Here is a 21,290-nt window from a genome sequence, read left to right as displayed (position 1 = left end):
TCAAAATAATATTTAATTTTTTTTATTTTTTTTTTCATTTTTGCGACCGATTTGCGACCGATTTGATACCAAAAGTAAAAATTATGAATTTATTATTTGCGACCGATTTGCGACCGATTTAAAACAATTGCGACCGATATTCTGCGACCAAATTTGCGACTGAATTCCAATTAAACCACGACCAAAAATTGCGACCGATTATTCAATTTTGCTACCGATTTTATCGGTATCTAATTTGCGACCGATTGTCTCATCGGTCGCAAAATTATTTTGCGACCAGTATTTTTGCGACCGACAATTGTCGGTCGCAAATCGGTCGCTACATGAAATTAGCGACCGATATTGGCCATTTTGCGACCGATTTGTCGGTCGCAAAATGGCGTTTTTTTGTAGTGATCCTACCTTTAATTGTTGAATTAGACTCTAAAAATGTCATTTTGTGGGTTTCTTCAAATAAATAAATGACTTTGGCAATGGTGAGTTCGTTTTAATAAACTTGATTCTTTAATATCTTCTTTGGTTCAAATGCATTTTAAGCATCTAAACAAAGAATGCAATTAATTTGCAGATTGTTTGTGATGATGCCGTCGAACCTTTTGTGGCATGATTTTAAGTTTATAGTTTTGTGCTCTTCCATTCGGATGTTGATCTAGTTGCTTTTATTATTATCTCAGGAAAAAACACTATGATTTATGTTTTTTGATCTATTATTATGTATTTGTTCCAGGTTTTTTTAACTTAACTTTAGGTGTATTAGAAAGCCTATTGGCTTGGATTAATTGTCAGGATAAGTTAAGTTTTTCTTGACATATTAATAAAATAAATTGAATTTACTGATAAAAAATGTTGATATTTTTAATTTTATTTATAGTAAGATTCTCATTGATGATAATATTAATAGTTTGATTTTTATATTTATTTAAAAAATATATTAAATAAGAGTAAATAGTATTACATTTGTCACATTTGAGAAAATAATTGTTCTAAAATATTTATCACATTTGTGGTTTCACTGAATAATAAATATTTTTTTCATATTTATCTTTGTATATGACCAATATTATTACTTAGAGAATTAGGATTAAATTAAAGATAATATAGTCAAATTTTCAATAATTTATTATAACTTAAATAAAATTAATGATTTTCTTTACAGATGTGAAATTTCAAACGTGATAAGTATTACAGAGCAGATATAGTAATAAACTTGAAATATTGCTCTTCAAACAAAGTAAACTTTAAATATCGTTCATTTTTTAAAAATGGAACAAAGAATAAAAAAATATATTTAGGTGTATGATATTATTTTTTTAAAAAAAATATTTTTCGCTTAAAAAATAATTAAGTTTTCTTAAACATTTAACTTTATAATTTTTTTAGGAAAACTATTAAAATGTTTTTCTATATATGGTCATGGAAGACATTTTGTTTTTTTTATTAATATTACTAGAAAAATTATGTTTATTTCTTAATAAAGTAGTTTGTTAGGAGTCAATAATAAAATGACAGTAACATCCTCCTAACAATTTCAAAGTTTGAAATTATGATCTTGCACGATAATAATAAAATGATCTTTTAATATATTTATTAATGTAAAAATGTAAGCAATTAAATTAAATTAAATGTAAGATTAAATAATAATTTATCTCCCTTAATATTTGAGAATTTTATAAAATATAACAAAATAAAAACAATTTTAACTTTTATGTTATACACTAAAAATTAAAATTAGCTTTATGCAATTTAAACTCCAAATTTGCACAAGATATCCATAATAAAAAAAGAACCCTAAGTTGCTAAGAGCAATATTATACACTTACCGAAAGCGGCGGTATGCCCGTTACGGTGCGTCAATGCTAGAAACTGTGAAATCCAACCAAGGCCGTATCTCTAACCTGCTTTCCTCATTCCCGCTCCGCTGTCTCTGCCCACTGCCTTTATCACTTTCGGCGACCTTGGAATCTCACTCCTTACTTTGCAATGACCACCAGCTTCGCAGCAAACACAGAGTTATCGCGTGTTTTCGCAGCTTCGACCGTAGCCTCTTCCATTAAACCCAAAACAAGCCGACTGTCTACATGGGGATGCACATTTAAACGTTTATCTTATAGATTTCCTCTTCTATCCGCTGCCGCCACAAACAAGGGTGGTGTATTTTCCATGTCAAAGGAAAGTGATAAGACAGGAGGACTCACGTATCGGGAGGCGGGTGTGGATATAGATGCTGGGTCTGAGCTTGTTAAGAGAATTGCAAAGATGGCACCTGGAATTGGAGGGTTTGGGGGCCTTTACCCTCTTGGTAATTATTTTTCAAGGCTTTTAAGTCTTTATTTCGGCTTCATGAACTGCGTTCATTGGCATGGCTAGTCTAACAACAATTATATATTGCTACTGTCAGAAAAGCATACATTTTTTAGTTGGAATCCCTTTCTCTTACAAGTTTCAATAATTTTGTGCTCTATAGTATTCGTACATACCTTTATGCTATTTATATTAACACTTATTAGAACTGTGTTTTTATATGTATTCTCTGTTTTGTCAAGGTATTGTGAAAAATCATGTCCGAAACTATTATCCTTAGGGGACTGAAATTAAATGCTGTTGTCATTTTTTAACTGTTTTCTGTGTTGTGGATTTTGTTGGTGATTGCGGTTTCATCAAGTATTCTGATTATATTCTGACGAACAGGTGATTCATACCTTGTGGCGGGCACGGATGGTGTAGGAACTAAACTTAAACTTGCATTCGAAACTGGAATCCATGAAACTATTGGGATTGATCTGGTAATATTTGAATTAGTTCAATTGGACATTGTTTTATTTGTTTGGTTACTAGTGTATTTACTTCCTAATACATTTCCATTACAGGTTGCAATGAGTGTCAATGATATTGTTACCTCTGGAGCCAAACCACTATTTTTCCTCGATTACTTTGCAACAAGCCGCCTTGATGTTGACCTTGCTGAAAGGGTAAGATAATGCATTTGTTTTATTTTCCTTTCATAGTTTGTACTATTGTGCGTGTAAAGCAAACCGCACTAACTCAAAATTTCTCTTATTATGTAGGTTATAAAAGGCATCGTTGATGGTTGCCAACAATCTGACTGCACTCTTCTAGGGGGAGAGGTACTCTGAAAATTTTATTTCCTACTCTCTACTGATTCAATGTCAATGGCTGCTATAATTCCGTTCACTATGTAGTGCTAAACCTGTTAGACATAGCATAGATCATATTTATAATTTTTATAAAGAAGAACAAGAAAGATGAGTCCATGGTTGCTTATACGAATAGAGAAGTTGTGAGAATGTATTGTTTTTCCATTAAAGCATCTCATGTAATTTATTTTGTCATTTTCTGCAGTCTGTTTAATAGACCTATAGTTGGCAGGACTTAATAGTGAAAATTTTCTCCATAGTAAAAGCTTCTTGCGTTTCTTTCTACACAATACTTAGAACTTATCACCAGAACTTACAGTTTTGCTACAACATAACTTCCTTTCAGACTGCCGAGATGCCAGATTTCTATGCAGATGGCGAGTATGATCTCAGTGGTTTTGCAGTTGGCATTGTTAAGAAGGACTCAGTAATTGATGGGAAAAACATTGTGGCTGGGGATGTCCTCATTGGTTTGCCATCTAGTGGAGTGCATTCCAATGGCTTCTCTCTCGTGAGAAGGTTGATTCTGGTTAAGAGAATTATTACCTTTTTTTTTTCCATCTATTGAATACAATGTTTACTGCACAGTGATTTTATTGCTTTCCATAGAATATCATCATCAATGGACATATGCATGTATTTACAGGGTTCTGGCTCGAAGTGGCCTTTCTTTGAAGGACCAACTTCCTAGTGGAGGCATTACATTAGGGGAAGCTCTTATGGCCCCAACTGTGATATATGTCAAGGAGGTTGGTTACCAAGGTTTGCTTTATTTTTACATTATTATGATTAGGGTTTTCATATTGATTACATTCTGATTATTTTATTTCCAATTAGGTGCTTGACTTAATTAGCAAGGGAGGTGTTAAAGGCATTGCCCACATCACTGGAGGTGGTTTTACAGACAATATACCTCGAGTCTTTCCAGAAGGCCTTGGAGCTTTTATCTACAATAACTCCTGGGAAGTCCCAGCTATCTTCAAATGGATCCAAGAGGTAAATCCGTAAATAGATTGTAGATGGCATATTTGAATGACATAGGGCAGAATCATGTTTCAATTGCCATTTCATCTCACCCAATAATAATTTGCAAGATTCTATAATTTTACTTCTTGCTGTCTATACAGTGGCAGAACATGGAGAGAATATTTGAATTGGACTATAAGATCTCATCGTATAATTGTGGCTGTTATATGTATTTTTGGTGTGCTATTCATGCATTTTTGGATGACTTTACCTGTCTGTGTTATGAGAATATTTATAATTGTTGCTCGTCTTTGTACCAGGCTGGAAGAATAGAAGATGCTGAGATGAGGCGAACTTTTAACATGGGCATTGGCATGGTTCTAGTGGTAACTGAGGAAGCATCTCGAAGAATACTTGCGGATGGACATTATAAAGCTTATCGCATTGGTGAAGTTGTAAAGGGTGAAGGAGTGAGCTTTAACTAAAACATGCAAATCTTGACCATTCCTTCAGAACGTTTTACCTAAGATTAAGAATACAGCGAGCAGTAGCTTTTTTTTTTTTTTTCTTTTCAGTCATTTTCACTTAGGTGAAACGACATTGACTGAATTATATAAGCGGAATTGTGTAACATTGTAAGCGGAATTATGTAACATTGGCTGAAAGAAATAAACTTTTGAGTTAAAAATCATGAGTCCTAATTGTTTGCTTTACTAGCATTTTATATTTACTATGAATTGCCATTGTTTCCTTACCTTTGACGAGTGTTGTGGTTTTAAGCAACTAAAGAATAAACAGACAGTAAAATCAGAATCAGTTTTCAATCTTGAAATGAAATCATCGTCCATTTATTTATTCCAAAAAATTGATAGATCATCTGAAATGCTATCATAACTAAAAAAGCTCTCTGTTGCAACAAGTGGTACAAGTCAAAAACTGAAAGCAAAATCGTGGTGATAATTCTACTGCCCCGTCTGCTCTTCCTTTATTCTCATAGTTTACACACAGATTATGTGCTCACTAATTTTTTCTGGATCTAGAACATGACTGGTTCGACGGGAGACGCTCCTTAGCCCCTTCGCCCAATGCAAAGCCATCTTTGATATTCTTCCAGTCTTTAGCATTGGATGGCAAATGCTGTCCATTCCCGTTGAATTTTCTTCTTGGATTTTGCAAATTACCCCCTTTCCCTACTGATTGGGCAGACTCAACTTTGCTACCATTCTTCTTTAACTGTTGCAATCTCTGCTCATGACTCTGGGATCTTTGTATTCCATTAGGTTTCAAGTTACTTCTGCGATGAAAATCTTGCTGTCCATTGTCGAAGCCATACAGATTATAAGCAATCATGTTTTTGGGCGGAAATCTCAGCGGAGGCACAAACAGAGGCATCTTGTTTCGGGCAGCCAATAGATTGAATTCCAAATTTGCATCTGGAATGTTTTCCTTGCGTGACTTCTCATTGGGGGCCTCTTGCCTGTATTCAAACATAATTTTTTTTTAAAAAAAGGTTATATATTGTTTGGTAATAATTTCGCATTTAGCTGGCTGGTAAGAGGTAATGATATAGACAGTACCTTAAGGGGGATTTTTGTTGAAGATGGAGATCGAGTTTTCTCCAATCAATTCCTTTCTCCTGAAGAACAATTTCTCTAGGTCTCGCAGATCCAAAAGGGTTTGGTTTCTGCTTTTGCTGGAGTTGAGCTTGTGCTTGAGCTACTTCTTCCTCTTCTTTCTCTACCTCATCTGCCCATGATGAATGTACTTGACGATCCAGCCTGCTTTCGCTTTCCACCATTTTCACTTTCTTTTTCTCTCTCTCTCAAGTCCAACGGCTCTTTTTCGCTGTTTCAAATACAAAAATTGTGGGCCTGATTTAAAAGCAAATGAGTTGGTTAGTATAAAGCAAGGATAATTTTGTAATTTTGAAATCAGAACTGCACCCAACCATAATTTTATGGTTATTTAAGAGATTTTTACCAATAAATACCCAATTTTTTTAAGCAAGATATGAGAGAAATAAAAATATTAAACTCCTATATCATTCATAGCTACCTTTGAAAAATTAGGAAAACCCATAAATTCACTGATGTACTTTACATAAAAAAAATTCATGACAATCTAATTTTTACACCGACTCTTTTAATACTTCAATTTATAATAATTATAATTATTAGACACTCTTAACTTTTAAAATTAGATCAATTAAATACTATTTAAGATTTATAAAATATAAAAATTCTTATTTTAAAAGTTCTATAACCATATACCAAATTAATATTTTCAATGTAAAAATAAAAAATATTAGAAAGATATTATTATTATTAGTATGGAGAGACGTGCAATGTAGCCAAAATTCATAATTTTATGGGGACTTAATAGATCACTTCTAAGACTTAACCTTCAATTTCACCGTGAACTTTTTAAATAGTTGCAATTTCGCTCTAAATCGATCTTTATATCTTGAATATCCTGAACTTATCAACCTAATTGCAATTACACTTTAATTTGAATTAATGCCCAACTCATTATTTTTGCATCTTAAAATTGATTCGATTTTAAAAATCAAATATTCAATCTTGATTTTTGTATATTATTATATGAAAAGTTGGGTTTGATTTTATATTTAGTTGCTCATAATAAAATGTTATTGAATATTTTTCGCTAAGGATGATGATCTTTGCATTAAATTATATTTATGTTTATTTAAAAAAATAAAAAAATCATATAATTAATAATTTAAACTATAATTTATAATTACATTTAATAAAGTTCATATTTGGAAAAATAATGATAGCAATAAGGAGGACAAAGTAGTTTGGCGTGGCTTTTCCTCAAAGTCTACGGTGGAGAAACCATCCAAAATGATACTTTTTGATTGATATGATTCTTTTATAAAGATAGCATACTTTTAATTGGATCCTTATTGTAAGAAACTTACTTTAAGCATCCCAAAAAGATGTGGTTATTAGTAATAGGAATAAATCAACCAATCGCATAAAAATTAAAAGCATATTTTCGCTAGACCCAATTTAAAATATCAATCATGCACTAATTAATTAATTCTTCGTTCACTTTTATTTATCATTTTGAGAAATTATTTTCTCTAAAATTACATGTTAATTTTCAGGAGATTAAAAAATATTAATTATTTCTTTAATTATTATATAAAAACTTTAAAATAGGGGTTAAAAGTGAAAATTACAAATTCTTCAAAAATCTTTTTGAAAAGGAAGGAAAAGGATATCAATAAAATGGAATGGTCACAGTCAGGAAATCTGCTTGATGTTTTCATTTTCCCTATGATGGGTAGATTGCTGATTGTCAATTACATCTAAATCTAAAGACGTAGTTACCCTCCAACAGTGATATAGTTCTCGATTTATATATGATGATGAAGTAGGTTTTTTTGGTCGTTTCATTAGATGGGCGTTGGGCATCGCATTCAAATAACTGCAACAAACGGGTTACTAAATTTCAGGGACACAAAATAAAGAAAAATAAAAAAAGTTAAGAGGGAAAAAAAATGTATAAATACCTACTTAGCATTAGCAAGTCTTTGAGCACACTCCATTCTCCTCTGTTAGGATCTTTAAGATTCGAACGCAAGTTTGTAAGAAGCAACTTTTGCAATTGCAGCTTTCCCGCTCAGACATTCATACAAGCACTTTGCCTACATACAGAAACGAGCCACAAAAGCCAAAGCCAAAGAGACACAGAAAGAAGAATGAAATACGTGCTGGTGACAGGAGGAGTCGTGAGTGGGCTCGGCAAGGGCGTTACCGCGAGTAGCGTAGGCGTCGTCCTTAAAGCTTGTGGTCTTCGAGTCACCTCCATTAAAATAGGTTTCCTTTAGCTGTATTTCTTTATCTGTTTGTTTTGGCGTCTGCTTTGATCTTTGTGTTTTGCTGTTCTATTTTATGCTGCCTTTTGCTGTGGGGCTAATAACGTGTATTGCTTGAGGGACTTGATTGATTAATTTTTCCATTTGTAAGTTATCCTGTTTAATTGTATTGATATTGCTTGTTTGGCATTTGATTTTTAAGTTTTGGAACCCAAATTTTTGTTGGTTTCTTATTGAGTGTTCGTGTTCATGTTCAGTTTTTTTTTTATTTTTTATTTTTTCGTTAATCAATTTATTAGTTCATCTATATTATTATTACTTCTTTGCTGATGCAACTAAACAATTTGAGGTTTGATCGTAGAGCAATTACAGCTCTGATGTCTATTTGTGCTTATATCTTGCAGATCCTTACCTGAATACTGATGCTGGTACCATGTCTCCTTTCGAGCATGGGGAGGTTTTTGTTCTCGATGATGGCGGGGAGGTTTAACCCTTTCAACATTTGCTTTTCTTACCCCTTACATATAACTCTTCTCTCAGTCATTTATTTATTTTTTCCTCTTATTACAGACAATAGATAAGACTATATATATATATATATATATATAAAAACTGTTTTTGGTAAGGAAATAATGTAATAATCAAATATTAACAGGTTTATACCTTGGTTTCTCTTAAAAGGTTGATTTAGATCTGGGTAACTATGAGCGGTTCCTGGACGTGACGCTCACAAAGGATAACAACATTACAACTGGAAAGATATTTCAGGTACTTAAACATATTAAGTAGATATAATGAAGCAGATTTATGAGTGCTATATTCTGAGTAATTCGTCTCTCTCTCTCTCTCTTTCTTTTTTTTAAAAACTTTAATCAGTCTGTGATTGAGAAGGAGAGGAGAGGTGATTATCTTGGGAAGACTGTTCAGGTGATGCTTTACGTCTGACTGGATTATGTTTCTTAATGTATTATTTAATTTTCTTTTTTTTTTTCTTGCGTGTGGAAAGTATTGGTAACTGACTACCTTGAGTAATTTCCAGGTTGTTCCACACATCACTGATGCCATTAAGAATTGGATTGAATCAGTTGCTGTCATTCCTGTGGATGGAAAGGAGGGCCCTGCAGATGTGTGTGTGATAGAATTGGGAGGAACTGTAGGTGGGAGCAGTGCAAATATGGATTGATGCATGTAAAATACTATATCTGCTTGGTTTTACATGAAGGATAATTTGTGCTTTGTCTTCACTTTTAGGTGACATCGAATCAATGCCATTCATTGAAGCTTTGCGTCAATTGTCATTTTTGGTTGGTAAGGATACACTGTTTTCTGCATCTTCTGTGACACTAGTGAATATTCTCTATGTTGATTTAGTTACTCTCTGGTTTGATTATTAGCACTTATTGATTATTATCCCTAGAAGATATCTTGTGAACTTATTTAATTAAGCTGTTTTGACTTGATACTTCTCAAAAATTCTAGTTTTTTGACTTTTGTTTTGTGGTTTATTCTGTTATAAAAATGTCCTTATTTGTGTGGCTATATATGTTAGTTGAGCCAATTAGTTGATTACTCCATAGAGGGGTTAATTGTTCCCATGGGGAAGCTAATGGGAATTGATGTTTTAGAGTAATGGATTTCTTTTCTCATATACTTATGAATGTTTGCAAACAGACAATTTCAGGATTAATTTAACAATTTCTCATGTTAATTTCCTTTCCAGGACAAGATAATTTCTGCCTTATCCATGTGAGCCTGATACCTGTGCTAGGAGTTGTTGGAGAGCAGGTCATATTGATGCATTTTGCTTTATTCTTGTTAAATTTATATAATACTTCTAATTCTTCATGCTGGACTTCATTTGCTTAGGTCAAGTTGATTATATTCTTCCATTTCAATGTTCATGACTCTGCTTGTTGTGCATGCAGAAAACTAAGCCTACACAACATAGTGTCCGTGAATTGAGAGCATTAGGCTTGACTCCTCATCTATTAGCATGTCGGTCTGCTCAGGTATGTCATTTCCTGTGCTTGACACCTATCTGTTTGGAAGAGGGTCAATGGTTAGAATACTTTGGCCAAACAATCTTTAATTTCACTGGGAATTGCATGAATACTTCATTCTAGAGACTCTGGTAGTAGATATCATTGTAGTTCATGTGTGTACTATCCTGTCTTGGGAAATCTCCTGAAACTACTAGAGACTGGTTATCTTTTAGATGTTTGGTGTAGTTCTTTAATGATTATGCAGTTGCATTAGTCGTACCTCAATTTCCATGAGGAAAGTTTTGAAGTCCTTGTATACCTTTTCTGTGTGCTAGAACATGAATGTCCAGAGGCGTCATTGTGACGTTGGCACCTTTGTTTGTACTAATATATACTTCTATTTTATATTTGACAGTTTAAGACGCCAACTGAATTTTTGCTAATTATTTTGCAGCCATTGTTGGAAAATACTAAGGAGAAACTTTCTCAATTTTGTCATGTTCCGGTAATCTTAACGAGCTTTACTTCATACTTGCTAGTGATGTTTGTCTTTTATTATTTGAGAATATCATTTATCTCCTTGTAATCTCTACAGGCTGCTAATATTCTCAATATCCATGATGTTCCAAACATTTGGCATATCCCTTTATTACTTATGGTAGGCTATGTATCAGTTCTTTGGTTCCACTCATAATAATATCATCATTTTTTAAAAAAATTTTAATATACTTGTTTTAATTGACTTTGATACACTTTTCCTTTCACAGAACCAAAATGCTCATCATGCAATTCTAAATCAGCTTAATCTACTCAGGTTAGTTTTCCTTTTATTTGTTGTTGACAACCGAGGCTTAAATCAAACTCGCACTATTAGAGGCTCTAACGAACCTTTACCCATTCAAAGCTTTTAGTCTAATTGAACGAAGCTGGTTGTCAATTTGATCCTAGCTAAATTGAGCCGCTCAATTGATTGCCTTGTATTGCCTTTTATATTAATAGAGACTTTGTGGCAACATGTTGATTATACTGTGAATAATTATTTTGTGGGAACAGCTAACTGGTTATGAACTTGTTGAATGCTTCGGAAAGGAAAATGTATCATAAATTATGAATGAGACGCTGAGCTCAGGAAGTTTGGTTATATTAGCTAATTGGCCATAATGTTTTATTTCAGCATTGCTGCACCTCCTGATTTACAAGATTGGACCAAGATGGCTGAGACTTACGATAATCTCACTAATTCTGTAAGCATTATTATCAGTTATCTTGTAGTTCTCTTGTTTCATAAACTCTTTCTTGTTCTTTTGACAAGATGAGAATAATGTGTGCAGGTAAGGATTGCGATGGTAGGGAAGTATGTCGGCCTGACAGATTCATATCTGTCTGTTGTGAAGGTTTGTCAACTTTTATCTTGGTGTTTTAGTATGAGGAAGAAAGAAAAGCTCAATGTCATGGGCAATTTGAGTGACTACTCAATATTGTGTGTTATTTTTCACGAATTTAAATTGTTTGAAGATAGATATCCTGATATATATTAAATGCCAGTTTTAAACAATTACTGAAAGGCCTTATATTTACACAGAGGATAAAGGTATTATTTTTTTTTTTTTTTGAGCAGTATTATGTTGTCATTAACTATTGTTGTTATCTATGATCTACAAGATTTTAAAGAGAAGTTGTGCTCTGCACATCTCAATGGCATTCTGTTAATGTCTTATAGAAGAATTAAACTTCTGTTTTAGAATAATAGCATATGTTCACCAATTATGCATTCCATTGTATTTTTCAAGACCAAGCTTACTGAGCCGAAATTTGTGTTAACAAACAGGTTTGGCTGCTTAAGATGTAGAAATCATATCCCAACCTCTTATTATTCTTATTCTGTATCGTGCTTGCAGGCCCTTCTGCATGCTTGTATCGCATGTTCATTGAAGCCATCAATTGATTGGATTGCAGCTTCAGATCTTGAAGATGATAGTGCAAAATCAGTACTGAATCCTTGCTAGTTGCACGTGCACTTTCGTTATGGATTTTGTGAAAAGTTTGCCCTCTGCTAACATTTTTCTATCTTAAACAGACACCAGAAGCTCATGCTGCTGCTTGGGAGACTTTGAGGGTAGGCTTTACATGCCAACAAAACTACTTGCTTCTCCTTTTCCTTGCATTGTCCATTTTCTTTTAGTTCCTGCTACTTTTTCCCAATCCTTATGTCAAGATCACTGTTATTCCCTTTTGGTTCTATCATTTTCTTTTAATTGCTTTGCTTTTCCACTGTTGACTTGGTGCTTGTCTCCATGCTCAGTTGTAATCATTTCACAAATTATTTATTTATCTATTTTAAAATAAATTGATAATAACAAGGTAGCAACTCTTTATTGGACAAGGAGACAGGCCGGTTCATTGCCTAGGGCCTAGTTGCATAGAATGGAGAAAGGGTAGAGAAAAAGGAAACATGATATACTATAGAAAGGGTTTTGAATTAACTTGTGAATTGTTGTTTTCAGACTTAATTTCATTAGGTGCATGATTCTTGCAATTCTCCCTTTCTCTCCACACTCCACCTACTTATTTATTTTCTTTGATTTAAATCTTTATCTATAATCTTCGTAGTGAGCAGCAAAAGATGAAGTTCTTAGTAGAAATAAAGGGAGAAGGCAATTGGGGATGATAAGACTGAATACTTTTCGTCTTCTCTTCTTTTCTCCTTTTAATTGTGTTTTTGACAAAATCCTAATTTGCAGAATGCAGCATGTGTCTTAGTGCCAGGTGGGTTTGGAGATCGTGGTGTGAGGGGAATGATACTGGCTGCCAAGTATGCCAGAGAAAACAATATTCCTTATCTTGGGATTTGCTTGGGCATGCAAATTTGCGTGATCGAGTTTGCACGATCTGTGAGTGATCCTTTTCTTTTTCTTATTTTCTTAAAAAAATAGAATATTCTACAACTGTGCAGCCTACTCTAATTATTCATTTCAGGTTTTGGGTATGGAAAAAGCAAATAGCGAAGAGTTTGATGCACAGACATCTGATCGTGTTGTAATATTCATGCCTGAGGTATAAATCTACTGTACCATTTACTACTACTTACTTTTTGCACATAGGTGTCATGCTTATTTTACATCAAGTGCAGGGTTCAACTACACACATGGGAAGCACAATGAGACTAGGAACTCGGAGGACACTATTGCAGACACCTGATTGCATTACCTCTAAACTGTATGTTCTTTGTTTTTGCCTCATAATTTTTAAATGAACGGGAAACTACATAAAATCTCCTTGTCACTGAAAATTAAAAATACAGTTCAATAATTATTTTCTCAATTCGCATGCATATTATCTTTCCTATGGACATTTTTGCCCAGCTGAAGTCCACAAAACTAGTGTGTGTTTCATTCATGTATGAGATGTAGTGTTGCACCCATAACCACTCAAGCCTTCTCTTAGCTTGAAATGGGAAATTTATGTTATCAGCAATAATAATATCCTACTGAAGCCAAAGGCATGATGACAAATTGATAAAACAAGTCTGGATTTTCTCTTCCCCGATCATTTTATTGACCAGCAACCTGTTACCTGAAGCTGTATATTTGAGGCTTCTGCTGATGTGATGGAACTGGAATGGACAATCTTTCAATCTGAATATTTTGATGTTTGCATTAACTTATTTCAATTGATTTTTCAATTGCCAGATATGGTAATTCTCAATACATTGATGAACGACATCGACATAGATATGAGGTCAGTTGCGTGATTCTAATTTGCAGGAGAAAAGTGCTTAAATAACAGTGTGTCTTATTGTAGGAAGGGCCCCATAATTTTGGCATTATACTGCAGGTAAATCCAGATGTGATTGGAGTTCTAGAAGAAAGAGGCTTGAAGTTTGTTGGGAAGGATGAAACAGGAAAGAGGATGGAGGTCTATTTTCTGTCCATTAGCTTGCTTGTTTTTGTTTAATTTTTTTTTCCTTTTGTAGCCAATCCATTTCTGACACGTTGAAGCTCACTGGGCTTCAGCTTTCTACCTGCCATTCTTTCTGCTGAAGCGACATGAGTCAATTTTTTTCTTAGAAACGATGGAAAAAATAAGCTTAACTCCTTTTGCTGTACAGATTTTAGAGCTTCCAAGCCATCCTTTTTATGTTGGTGTGCAATTTCATCCAGAGTTCAAATCACGTCCCCGAAGGCCCTCACCTCTATTTTTAGGTACTTATCATCATTAATTGAATCATATTTTCACCAATGGCCTGTATCAATACACAGAAGGGAAGATCAGGAATATGATTATATCCTTGGAGAAAAAGATTGGCCCGGAACAGCGATAAAAACAAATCTTCAACTTCCAATGGTTTTGAGCGATGCATTTTATGGTTCTGAGTGATGAATTACTGGTTTCTTGTTTGTATAATCAACAATAGTTCCTTCACCTTTTCCATTTCATATGTCATCATCAAATTACTTTATTTGATTGGTCTAACATATATGGAGAGAGTTATCTATATTTATGGAGAGAACCTTGAAAAGTCCTCTCGTTGAAGGCCATAATGTTATAGATCGAAAATGAGTAGTATGTGCTCTCTGAAATTTCTATTTCTTGCAAATTAGTTATTGATTTTTATTGAATTTGGCTGTTAGAGTTATAATTATGGCATTCATTGTGTAGGTTTTATATTGGCAGCAAGGGGGCAGCTGGAATCGTATCTCAATGGTCACCAGAATGGAATTTGATTTGAGTGAAGCTTCAAAGTCAAGCTTAAGAGGTAATTCTTTCTCATGAGAAAGGAAAATTTTGGGGAAACTAATTAGATTGATGAACTATTAGATTTGTAAGTTGTTCCTAATTGGGGCTTTGTGGGTCATTTGTGTTTGAACTGCGGTTTTATATTTGATATCTGAATTATTATAGTTGGTTGGCGGGGGCAGCTCCTTACTGAACTGGTCCATAAAAGTCATACCATACATGACTCCCAAATGTACACTAGTTATATAAATATGCAAACTTTAACTTTTGCTCCTAGATATTTATCCAAATCGTATCTATTGCAATGAGAAGACAAATGTTCATAGGTTGCTAGTTTTGAAATAGGATAATATGCTTAGTTAGAATGTAGCATTATCCTAGGATAAATTACTAAAGCCAATTTGGTTCAACTTCAAAATGTAGAATGGGGAGGGGGAGGTATTTAGGAATTTCATTTTAAGATGTCTACTTTTTGTTTCCTGTAGTAATCAAATTCAATTAAATTAAATTAACTTAGGCCTTTATATTCTGTTTTCCTTTGTCAAATTTATGTTCTAAGCAGAGAAAATATTTCCATTATTATAACTGCCTCTAAACAAATAAAGCATGACCATAATCATAATGTAATCGCATAAGAATAATATTTCAAACTCAATGGAAGCTTTCTGGTGTTTACAAAATGCGGCAAAATACTTATTTTACAAAGGGTGGAAAAAAAAAGAAAAAAAGAAAACAGATAATGAATCTGCAAAAAGTTGAGTATCAAAACTGGAAACCAAAAACAAGGAAGCAAAAAAAATCATCTCCAGAACAAGAGATGATCAACTTGTGCCTCTACTTAGCATCTCATGGTATTGCAAAGAAGATACTTGTCTTTGAAGCCTTATTTGCTCATAAAACTTAGCTATAAATTCCTCAGCTCTCAAATCAATCCCTTTTTCGTCGTCTTCTGTAACTCTCTCCTCAAAACCTTGATCATATCCACAATCCTCCTCTTCTTCTCCACCTTTCAAGAAACTCATCCTTCCTGCTTGATATTCGCTGACTTGATCAAAATCATAATCAAAGTCAACTTGTGGTGTAATGCAAGGAAGGTTGAAACGCATGGAAGCTGGGCGGTGCATCTTCACATGAAAAATGGGAGTCTTATCAAAGGAGAGCTGGCGCTCTCCGTAATGGAGAGGGGTTGCATTACTATTGTGGCCGAAGCTTTTAAGAAACTTTGGTAAAAGACGTAGTTCCACCATTAAACGTCTCTTGAAAATACCGCCTTTTCTTGCCCATAACAATGCTATGCGCAGCAGGTTCCATGCTCTGCGTGTAACATCACTAGTTTTTCTCGCCATTTTCGTTTTTCTGCTTCTTTTAGCTTTTCTTGCTACTGTTAGGATACTTGTTTTGTGATATCAGTAACAAAATCACTCTTCAGTTCGAGGTTTTTCGAGCTGATGGATTGATTTGATGGAGTGAAATGGCATGCTATTTATATATGCATGTCTTGGATTTCGATACGCGCTTTGTTGGAGAGAGAAGGAGAGTCCTTAAAAGTTAATCTTCTTTTTCTTCGGAAAGTCGAAAGAAAGTTGTTCGGTGTGGAAAGGTAACTTATGGGCGGTGGTCCCAGTTGGGACACGGCTGTACTAGCTGGAGCTTTCTTTTTGTTTTTTGGTTTATTGTTTTTTTTTTTAATCGAAGAAGATTCAAACATCAGACGACACCGTTACTCGAGTTTTGTTTTGGTGTGCTGGTTAGAGCTTTGTTTGTTACCCAATATAGCCTTTTGCTTGTAGGACTTTTACCAACTGTTCTGCTTAATTCAATTTCAGTTGTTTAAAAAAAATTAGAAACGAAAGGGTCGAGAGAAGTAAGATTCCAAAATTTGACAGGTTTTAGAGTCTTGCATCCTCAAGAAAAATTCAATTCTTTAATATGCGGATCCTTTATTTTTACATAAACATGTAAAAGTACTTTTTTATTTAAAAAAATGTAATAGTTTTAGCCAAATATAACTATTTTACGTATTATTATTTATAATACTCAAACCTATATTTTATTTTAGTAGATTATACATATATTTATTAAGTAGTTTCTGAACAATAGTTATATATCCTGTAATTGGTTATTATAAAATTTTCATTGCATATGTATGAAGCAAGTAAAATATATTTCTTAAATATTTTTTTATAATTTAATCAAATATAGTTTTACTTTTTTTTAAAATTTTATTTATCTGATAATTCATCCTTTCCTTGAAATTACTTGAATTTTGAAAATCAAATGCTCTTAAAAGGTTAGTACTTAGTTGTATGAAGAAGGGTACTTTGGTCACATAGTGTAAAGATGTTCTAGAAATAAACAAATGATTGCAGCAAAAGGCCCCGAACGAACATGAAACTAACACAACTTTGATTGGAGTTTTTGTCTTTTTATTGAATAAAATAAAAAAAATTCTGGTAGAGGTAATGTTCTTTCTGCTTCCAGGAAAGGATCTTAAGCAACAGAGAAACAGGGAAAGCTTGACCCTTAATTTCTCATTTCATTTATTTATTTGTTAAAACGATAAAGACTTAAGAGAAAAAGAAAGCTTGGAATGCTAATATTATGACTATGAATAAAAAAAATTGCTAAACCGTGTTTGGGAGCTGTACTAATCATATGGTGTCTTTTTCAAATAATGTCTGCTTAATTTTTAAATCACAATGTGAATCTACAACGAAATACTTGCAAGAAAGACATCCTTTTTTTTTTTCCCTTCATAAATTAAGACTGGAATTTAAAAATATATTTATATATTACTACTATTGTAGCAAAAAGGGAGACTTGGGAGTTAACAACCAGAGGTCAATGCAATAACTAAGGAAGAAACTAATAAAATTTGGTGCATGAAATGACTTGGCTGCCACTCAGATTCATGACTTAATTTAGGGCATTGACTGTTGGCTAAGGCCCTTGTGAGCTTTTCATGGCCCTTAATTATGGGATAGTCCAATTTTTTTATTTTTTTATTTTTTATTTTTTTATTTTTTATTTATTTTTTTTTTTGGGTGAAAGATGGTCTATCACCTAATTTGATTGATTACCTAAAAGTTAATATTATGCATTATCTATGCTGCACAGAAATGGAAATGCTCATAAATGTAGAAATGTGGAAATGATATGGGAATTTAAATATAATGTTCCACCAACAAACAATATTTTATATGGAAAATAGACACACGAAAACGTTCCAAGACAGATAAATGTTAATGTCTGAGAGTTTCCATGCATAATAGTAGACTACCCAACAAAATTAATATTATTTTTTCATAGAGAACTTAAATTCCAGATAAAGATCAATTAAAATACTTGTAATAATTGGTGAAGCTTTATTTTGGCTGTTTAACTCTTAAATATCGTATAATTAATGTGGATCATTAGCTTGATTCCAAAAAGTTTTATAATGCCATGATAATCACGGAATGATAAGAAATTTGTATAGCTGTCTTATTATATATATTTTAAAGAAAAGATAAGACGTTTGTATTTAAAATCTATAAGTTCCATGTGATGAGGATATCCAGGACAAGTAATGTAGGTAGGAAGCAACAATTCCAGGAAGCAATGACCAAGTTTAGGGTTTGAAACTTTTTGCTCCTCTTTTTCATAATAACGGTTAGCTGTTCCAGAAAAAGAAAACATCATTATGACCGGTTAGAGTGGACTGGCTGGCTGGATGGCTGGCTGTGCTATATAGCATTTCAGGACAGGCTAAGGGGGATGGACCGTTGTATGATGGGCCCTACAAAAATAAATTGCTACCCTTGTAAAATTGGCGTGACATCTGTTACGAAATTATCTGGCGTCCACAGTATTTGTCAATTGTCGTGGTTTTGTAATTGTATGTCGTTGAAGGCTCAAGGTGAAGTGAAGCTATACTGCAAGTAAATTTTTACGTAACAACATAATTAAGCCAAGCAATTACCAGCTGTAAGCTCTATCATACTTTAATTCTAATTTTCTGAATATCATAAGTTAAAACCTAGATATTTGCCACCAGAAACTTCTTTCATTATTATTATTATTATTATTATTATTATTATAAAAAGTCAATAATTGAAAATAAAATCAGAGTTATAAGATTCAAATTTTAACATACTTGATAATTAAACATACTTTGTAGCTTAGAAATGGGAATTAAGGATAGTTTAAATAATGATAATAGTCATAATAAAGAAATAAATTACAAGTTCGACGTCAAGAGAAGTACATTTGTTAGGAAGATCAACAACGTTTTGCACTCTACAGCTCACACTGGAAAAATAGAGGAATACTTCCTGATTCTAAAGGAAAAAAGAAAAAAAAAAAGAAACAAATTATAAGAATTACTTAGGTTTAAAAATTGTGGTTGAGCATGGCCAACAAGGATTAGTGATTTATATCAACATTTAATTATTTCATGGGTGAAATTATAATTATTTGATTTGCTAGATTTAGATAATTTTTCCTTCTATAACTTTTTTATTAGAGGGAAGAAAGTTGGGTGGTTGATCACACAAACTTGCGGTCACAAATTACACGAAAATGCTGTTGAGAAAAAGACATAACTACAAATCTTTGAATGTAAATTAATTTTATATCTAAAACAAATTGAGAATACTATTCATTAGTTTCTTTTTCTTTTTATTATTTTTTGTCTTTGAAATTTGCTTTTTCTTTATTAGTTTTTGAAATAACCTTAACCTAATAATATTTTTTCCTTTTACAAATCCAACTAGAATCCAAATTGGAATTTTTGGTTATTAACTACTACATAATAATAGAGCAAAAGCCTAAGCAAAAACCTCAGAATATACTCTTTTATTCCTGGTAAAAAATTTATTGCTGGTAAAACATTATTTCTTCTTTTCTATATATACGCGTCTCCTCCCTTCTTTGTTTCCTCAAGTTTCTCCCTTTCTTTCGCACTCTCACCGACAGCCCTTAGCGAGTTAGCGGGGCTGAAAGCTTTGAAAAAGAAAAAATCCTCCCAAAGCAAGTTTTTTTCTCTTTGATGGATCGAAACTCATCAAACATCGCTGTTCTTGACGAACCACTTACCGTGAACATAGCAAACTTCGCTATTCTTGATTCTCCGGTTGCTGTGAACAAAACCAACAAAGGCAATGTTGAGCGGGGTCGTAATTTCGGATGGACGAAGAAAGGGAGCGGTCCCATGCACCTCATTAATAAGCTAGCTACGCATGTACTAAATTTTAACAAATCAACTGAAAAGAAAAAGGTCCGTACCAATGAGACTTCTATGTGGGAAAGTATTGTTTGTTCTATCCGTCCTCTACACTTACAGAGTCAAGAATCTCTACGTTACAGCATCGACTGCCGTCCGCCGCGGGAAACGGTGACTTTACCAACCGTTCAGGCGTTTGGTGAAGATATAGACGATTTTACGCCACCCATGTCTCCAAGTCGAGCTTCTTCGTTCTCTGATAATGCCATGAGCCAATATGCATCGGCAGTTAATCTTCAGGAGCTTGATGATGAGGGCAACGTAGACAATCAAGAGTACGAATTCTACGACGGAGATGAAACGATAGACGTTAAGGCAGAGTTGTTCATCGCTCAATTTTATCAACAAATGAGGCTTCAACAGGGCCAGGCTGACAATAACTGAGGTTTGCATGTTCCATGCAGGGAGGGGAAATAGAATTGCGCGAAGACAGGTGTGTGTTTTTGTATGGAAGTTTTTATTTTCTGTAGTCGCTTTTGGGTTTTTATATATTGTAATATTTAAGTTGAGAAAGAGATTGAAGGAGGAAAATAGTACTGTGGGATATGGGTTTTGTTTGAAAATCTATATCTGTGTCTTTAAGTGTTTTGTCATTCGTCTTTTATGTTGATTTTGTGTATCAAAAAGAAGCGAGGATCCAACATCTGCAAACTTTAGTTGAAGTTTAGGTACGTTCCTGGATCCAGATTTTGATGTAATAAATAAAAGAAACATATCACTTTTTTATATCTTTATTGATGTGTGTATTATTTTGTCAAATCATCTTCTGAATTGAATCTGTTTCTGTCGAATAATTTCTCAGTTTGGTTATGGTTATGGTTATGGAAAAATAATCACTGTTCTGATACAGAAAAATTTGTTTCTGCGTATAAATAGAAATGGGGATTAAGAATCGACTGGTTTGTGGCTTGCATGGGACAGGGAGAGTGGGTTGGCAGTGGTAGACAATAAAAGTGGATGGTGGATCTCATTGTAGCTAAAAACCCAGGTAGTTGGAGAAACAAATTCAATGCATGTTTCGTGGTAGGCCGGTAGCGGTACAACGTGCGTACTGGGAATCTAAACTAAACCCATGCTTTGATTGATTGGATATGGACGGGCCTCTTTCTCTTTTGGGAGTTCATTTCTTTACTTGGTGTGGTCACCCTCATCGGGGCCCATTTCTCCATTATAAACCTAAAAAAGAATAACATATGAATGGGAAGAAAAGAATGGAAGGTTGGTTAGTAACTCTTTTCAAGTTTTGATTGGTAGAAAATTTAAAGAGAAAAGCTTCAACTATAGTGTTAACAGACCGGGTTTCAAATTCTCAAACATATTACTCCCTCTATTTCAAAATATTA

General features: G+C 33.5%; 4 protein-coding genes across 4 annotated transcripts; 2 read left to right on the top strand and 2 right to left on the bottom strand.

Annotated features, from left to right (window-relative positions):
- The first annotated feature begins 1,813 nt into the window (after positions 1-1,813).
- On the top strand, positions 1,814-4,812 carry LOC149496488 (phosphoribosylformylglycinamidine cyclo-ligase, chloroplastic/mitochondrial-like). The gene is made up of 8 exons (XM_089722174.1): positions 1,814-2,299; positions 2,689-2,783; positions 2,868-2,969; positions 3,066-3,125; positions 3,502-3,674; positions 3,802-3,904; positions 3,993-4,151; positions 4,442-4,812. Exons 1-8 carry the CDS (start codon positions 1,981-1,983, stop codon positions 4,604-4,606), a joined length of 1,176 nt encoding a protein of 391 aa, XP_089578300.1. The 5' UTR covers positions 1,814-1,980; the 3' UTR covers positions 4,607-4,812.
- Positions 4,813-4,947: 135 nt separating this feature from the next.
- Positions 4,948-5,974, bottom strand: LOC105642595 (uncharacterized). Its single transcript, XM_012227469.4, has 2 exons — positions 5,699-5,974; positions 4,948-5,598 (listed from the first exon to the last, which is right to left on the bottom strand). Exons 1-2 carry the CDS (start codon positions 5,917-5,919, stop codon positions 5,142-5,144), a joined length of 678 nt encoding a protein of 225 aa, XP_012082859.1. The 5' UTR covers positions 5,920-5,974; the 3' UTR covers positions 4,948-5,141.
- A 1,490-nt stretch (positions 5,975-7,464) lies between these two features.
- LOC149496486 (CTP synthase family protein) lies at positions 7,465-20,681 on the top strand. The gene is made up of 22 exons (XM_089721426.1): positions 7,465-7,966; positions 8,370-8,449; positions 8,647-8,733; positions 8,842-8,892; positions 9,005-9,122; positions 9,217-9,273; positions 9,686-9,750; positions 9,891-9,974; positions 10,402-10,452; positions 10,543-10,605; positions 10,715-10,761; positions 11,122-11,191; positions 11,279-11,341; positions 11,846-11,935; positions 12,025-12,063; positions 12,689-12,838; positions 12,924-13,001; positions 13,078-13,163; positions 13,637-13,685; positions 13,782-13,862; positions 14,056-14,149; positions 14,607-20,681. The coding sequence occupies exons 1-22, from the start codon at positions 7,648-7,650 to the stop codon at positions 14,669-14,671; spliced, it is 1,887 nt and encodes a 628-aa protein (XP_089577552.1). The 5' UTR covers positions 7,465-7,647; the 3' UTR covers positions 14,672-20,681.
- On the bottom strand, positions 15,304-16,030 carry LOC149496487 (uncharacterized). Its single transcript, XM_089721427.1, has one exon. The coding sequence runs from the start codon at positions 16,028-16,030 to the stop codon at positions 15,506-15,508; it is 525 nt and encodes a 174-aa protein (XP_089577553.1). The 3' UTR covers positions 15,304-15,505.
- Positions 20,682-21,290: the final 609 nt, after the last annotated feature.

Source organism: Jatropha curcas, chromosome 5 (genome assembly GCF_041381405.1).
Source record: "Jatropha curcas cultivar XTBG-Jc1 chromosome 5, XTBG_Jcur_1.0, whole genome shotgun sequence".
Classification (NCBI taxonomy): Eukaryota; Viridiplantae; Streptophyta; class Magnoliopsida; order Malpighiales; family Euphorbiaceae; genus Jatropha; species Jatropha curcas.
This window is presented reverse-complemented; position numbering and strand designations above follow the sequence as displayed.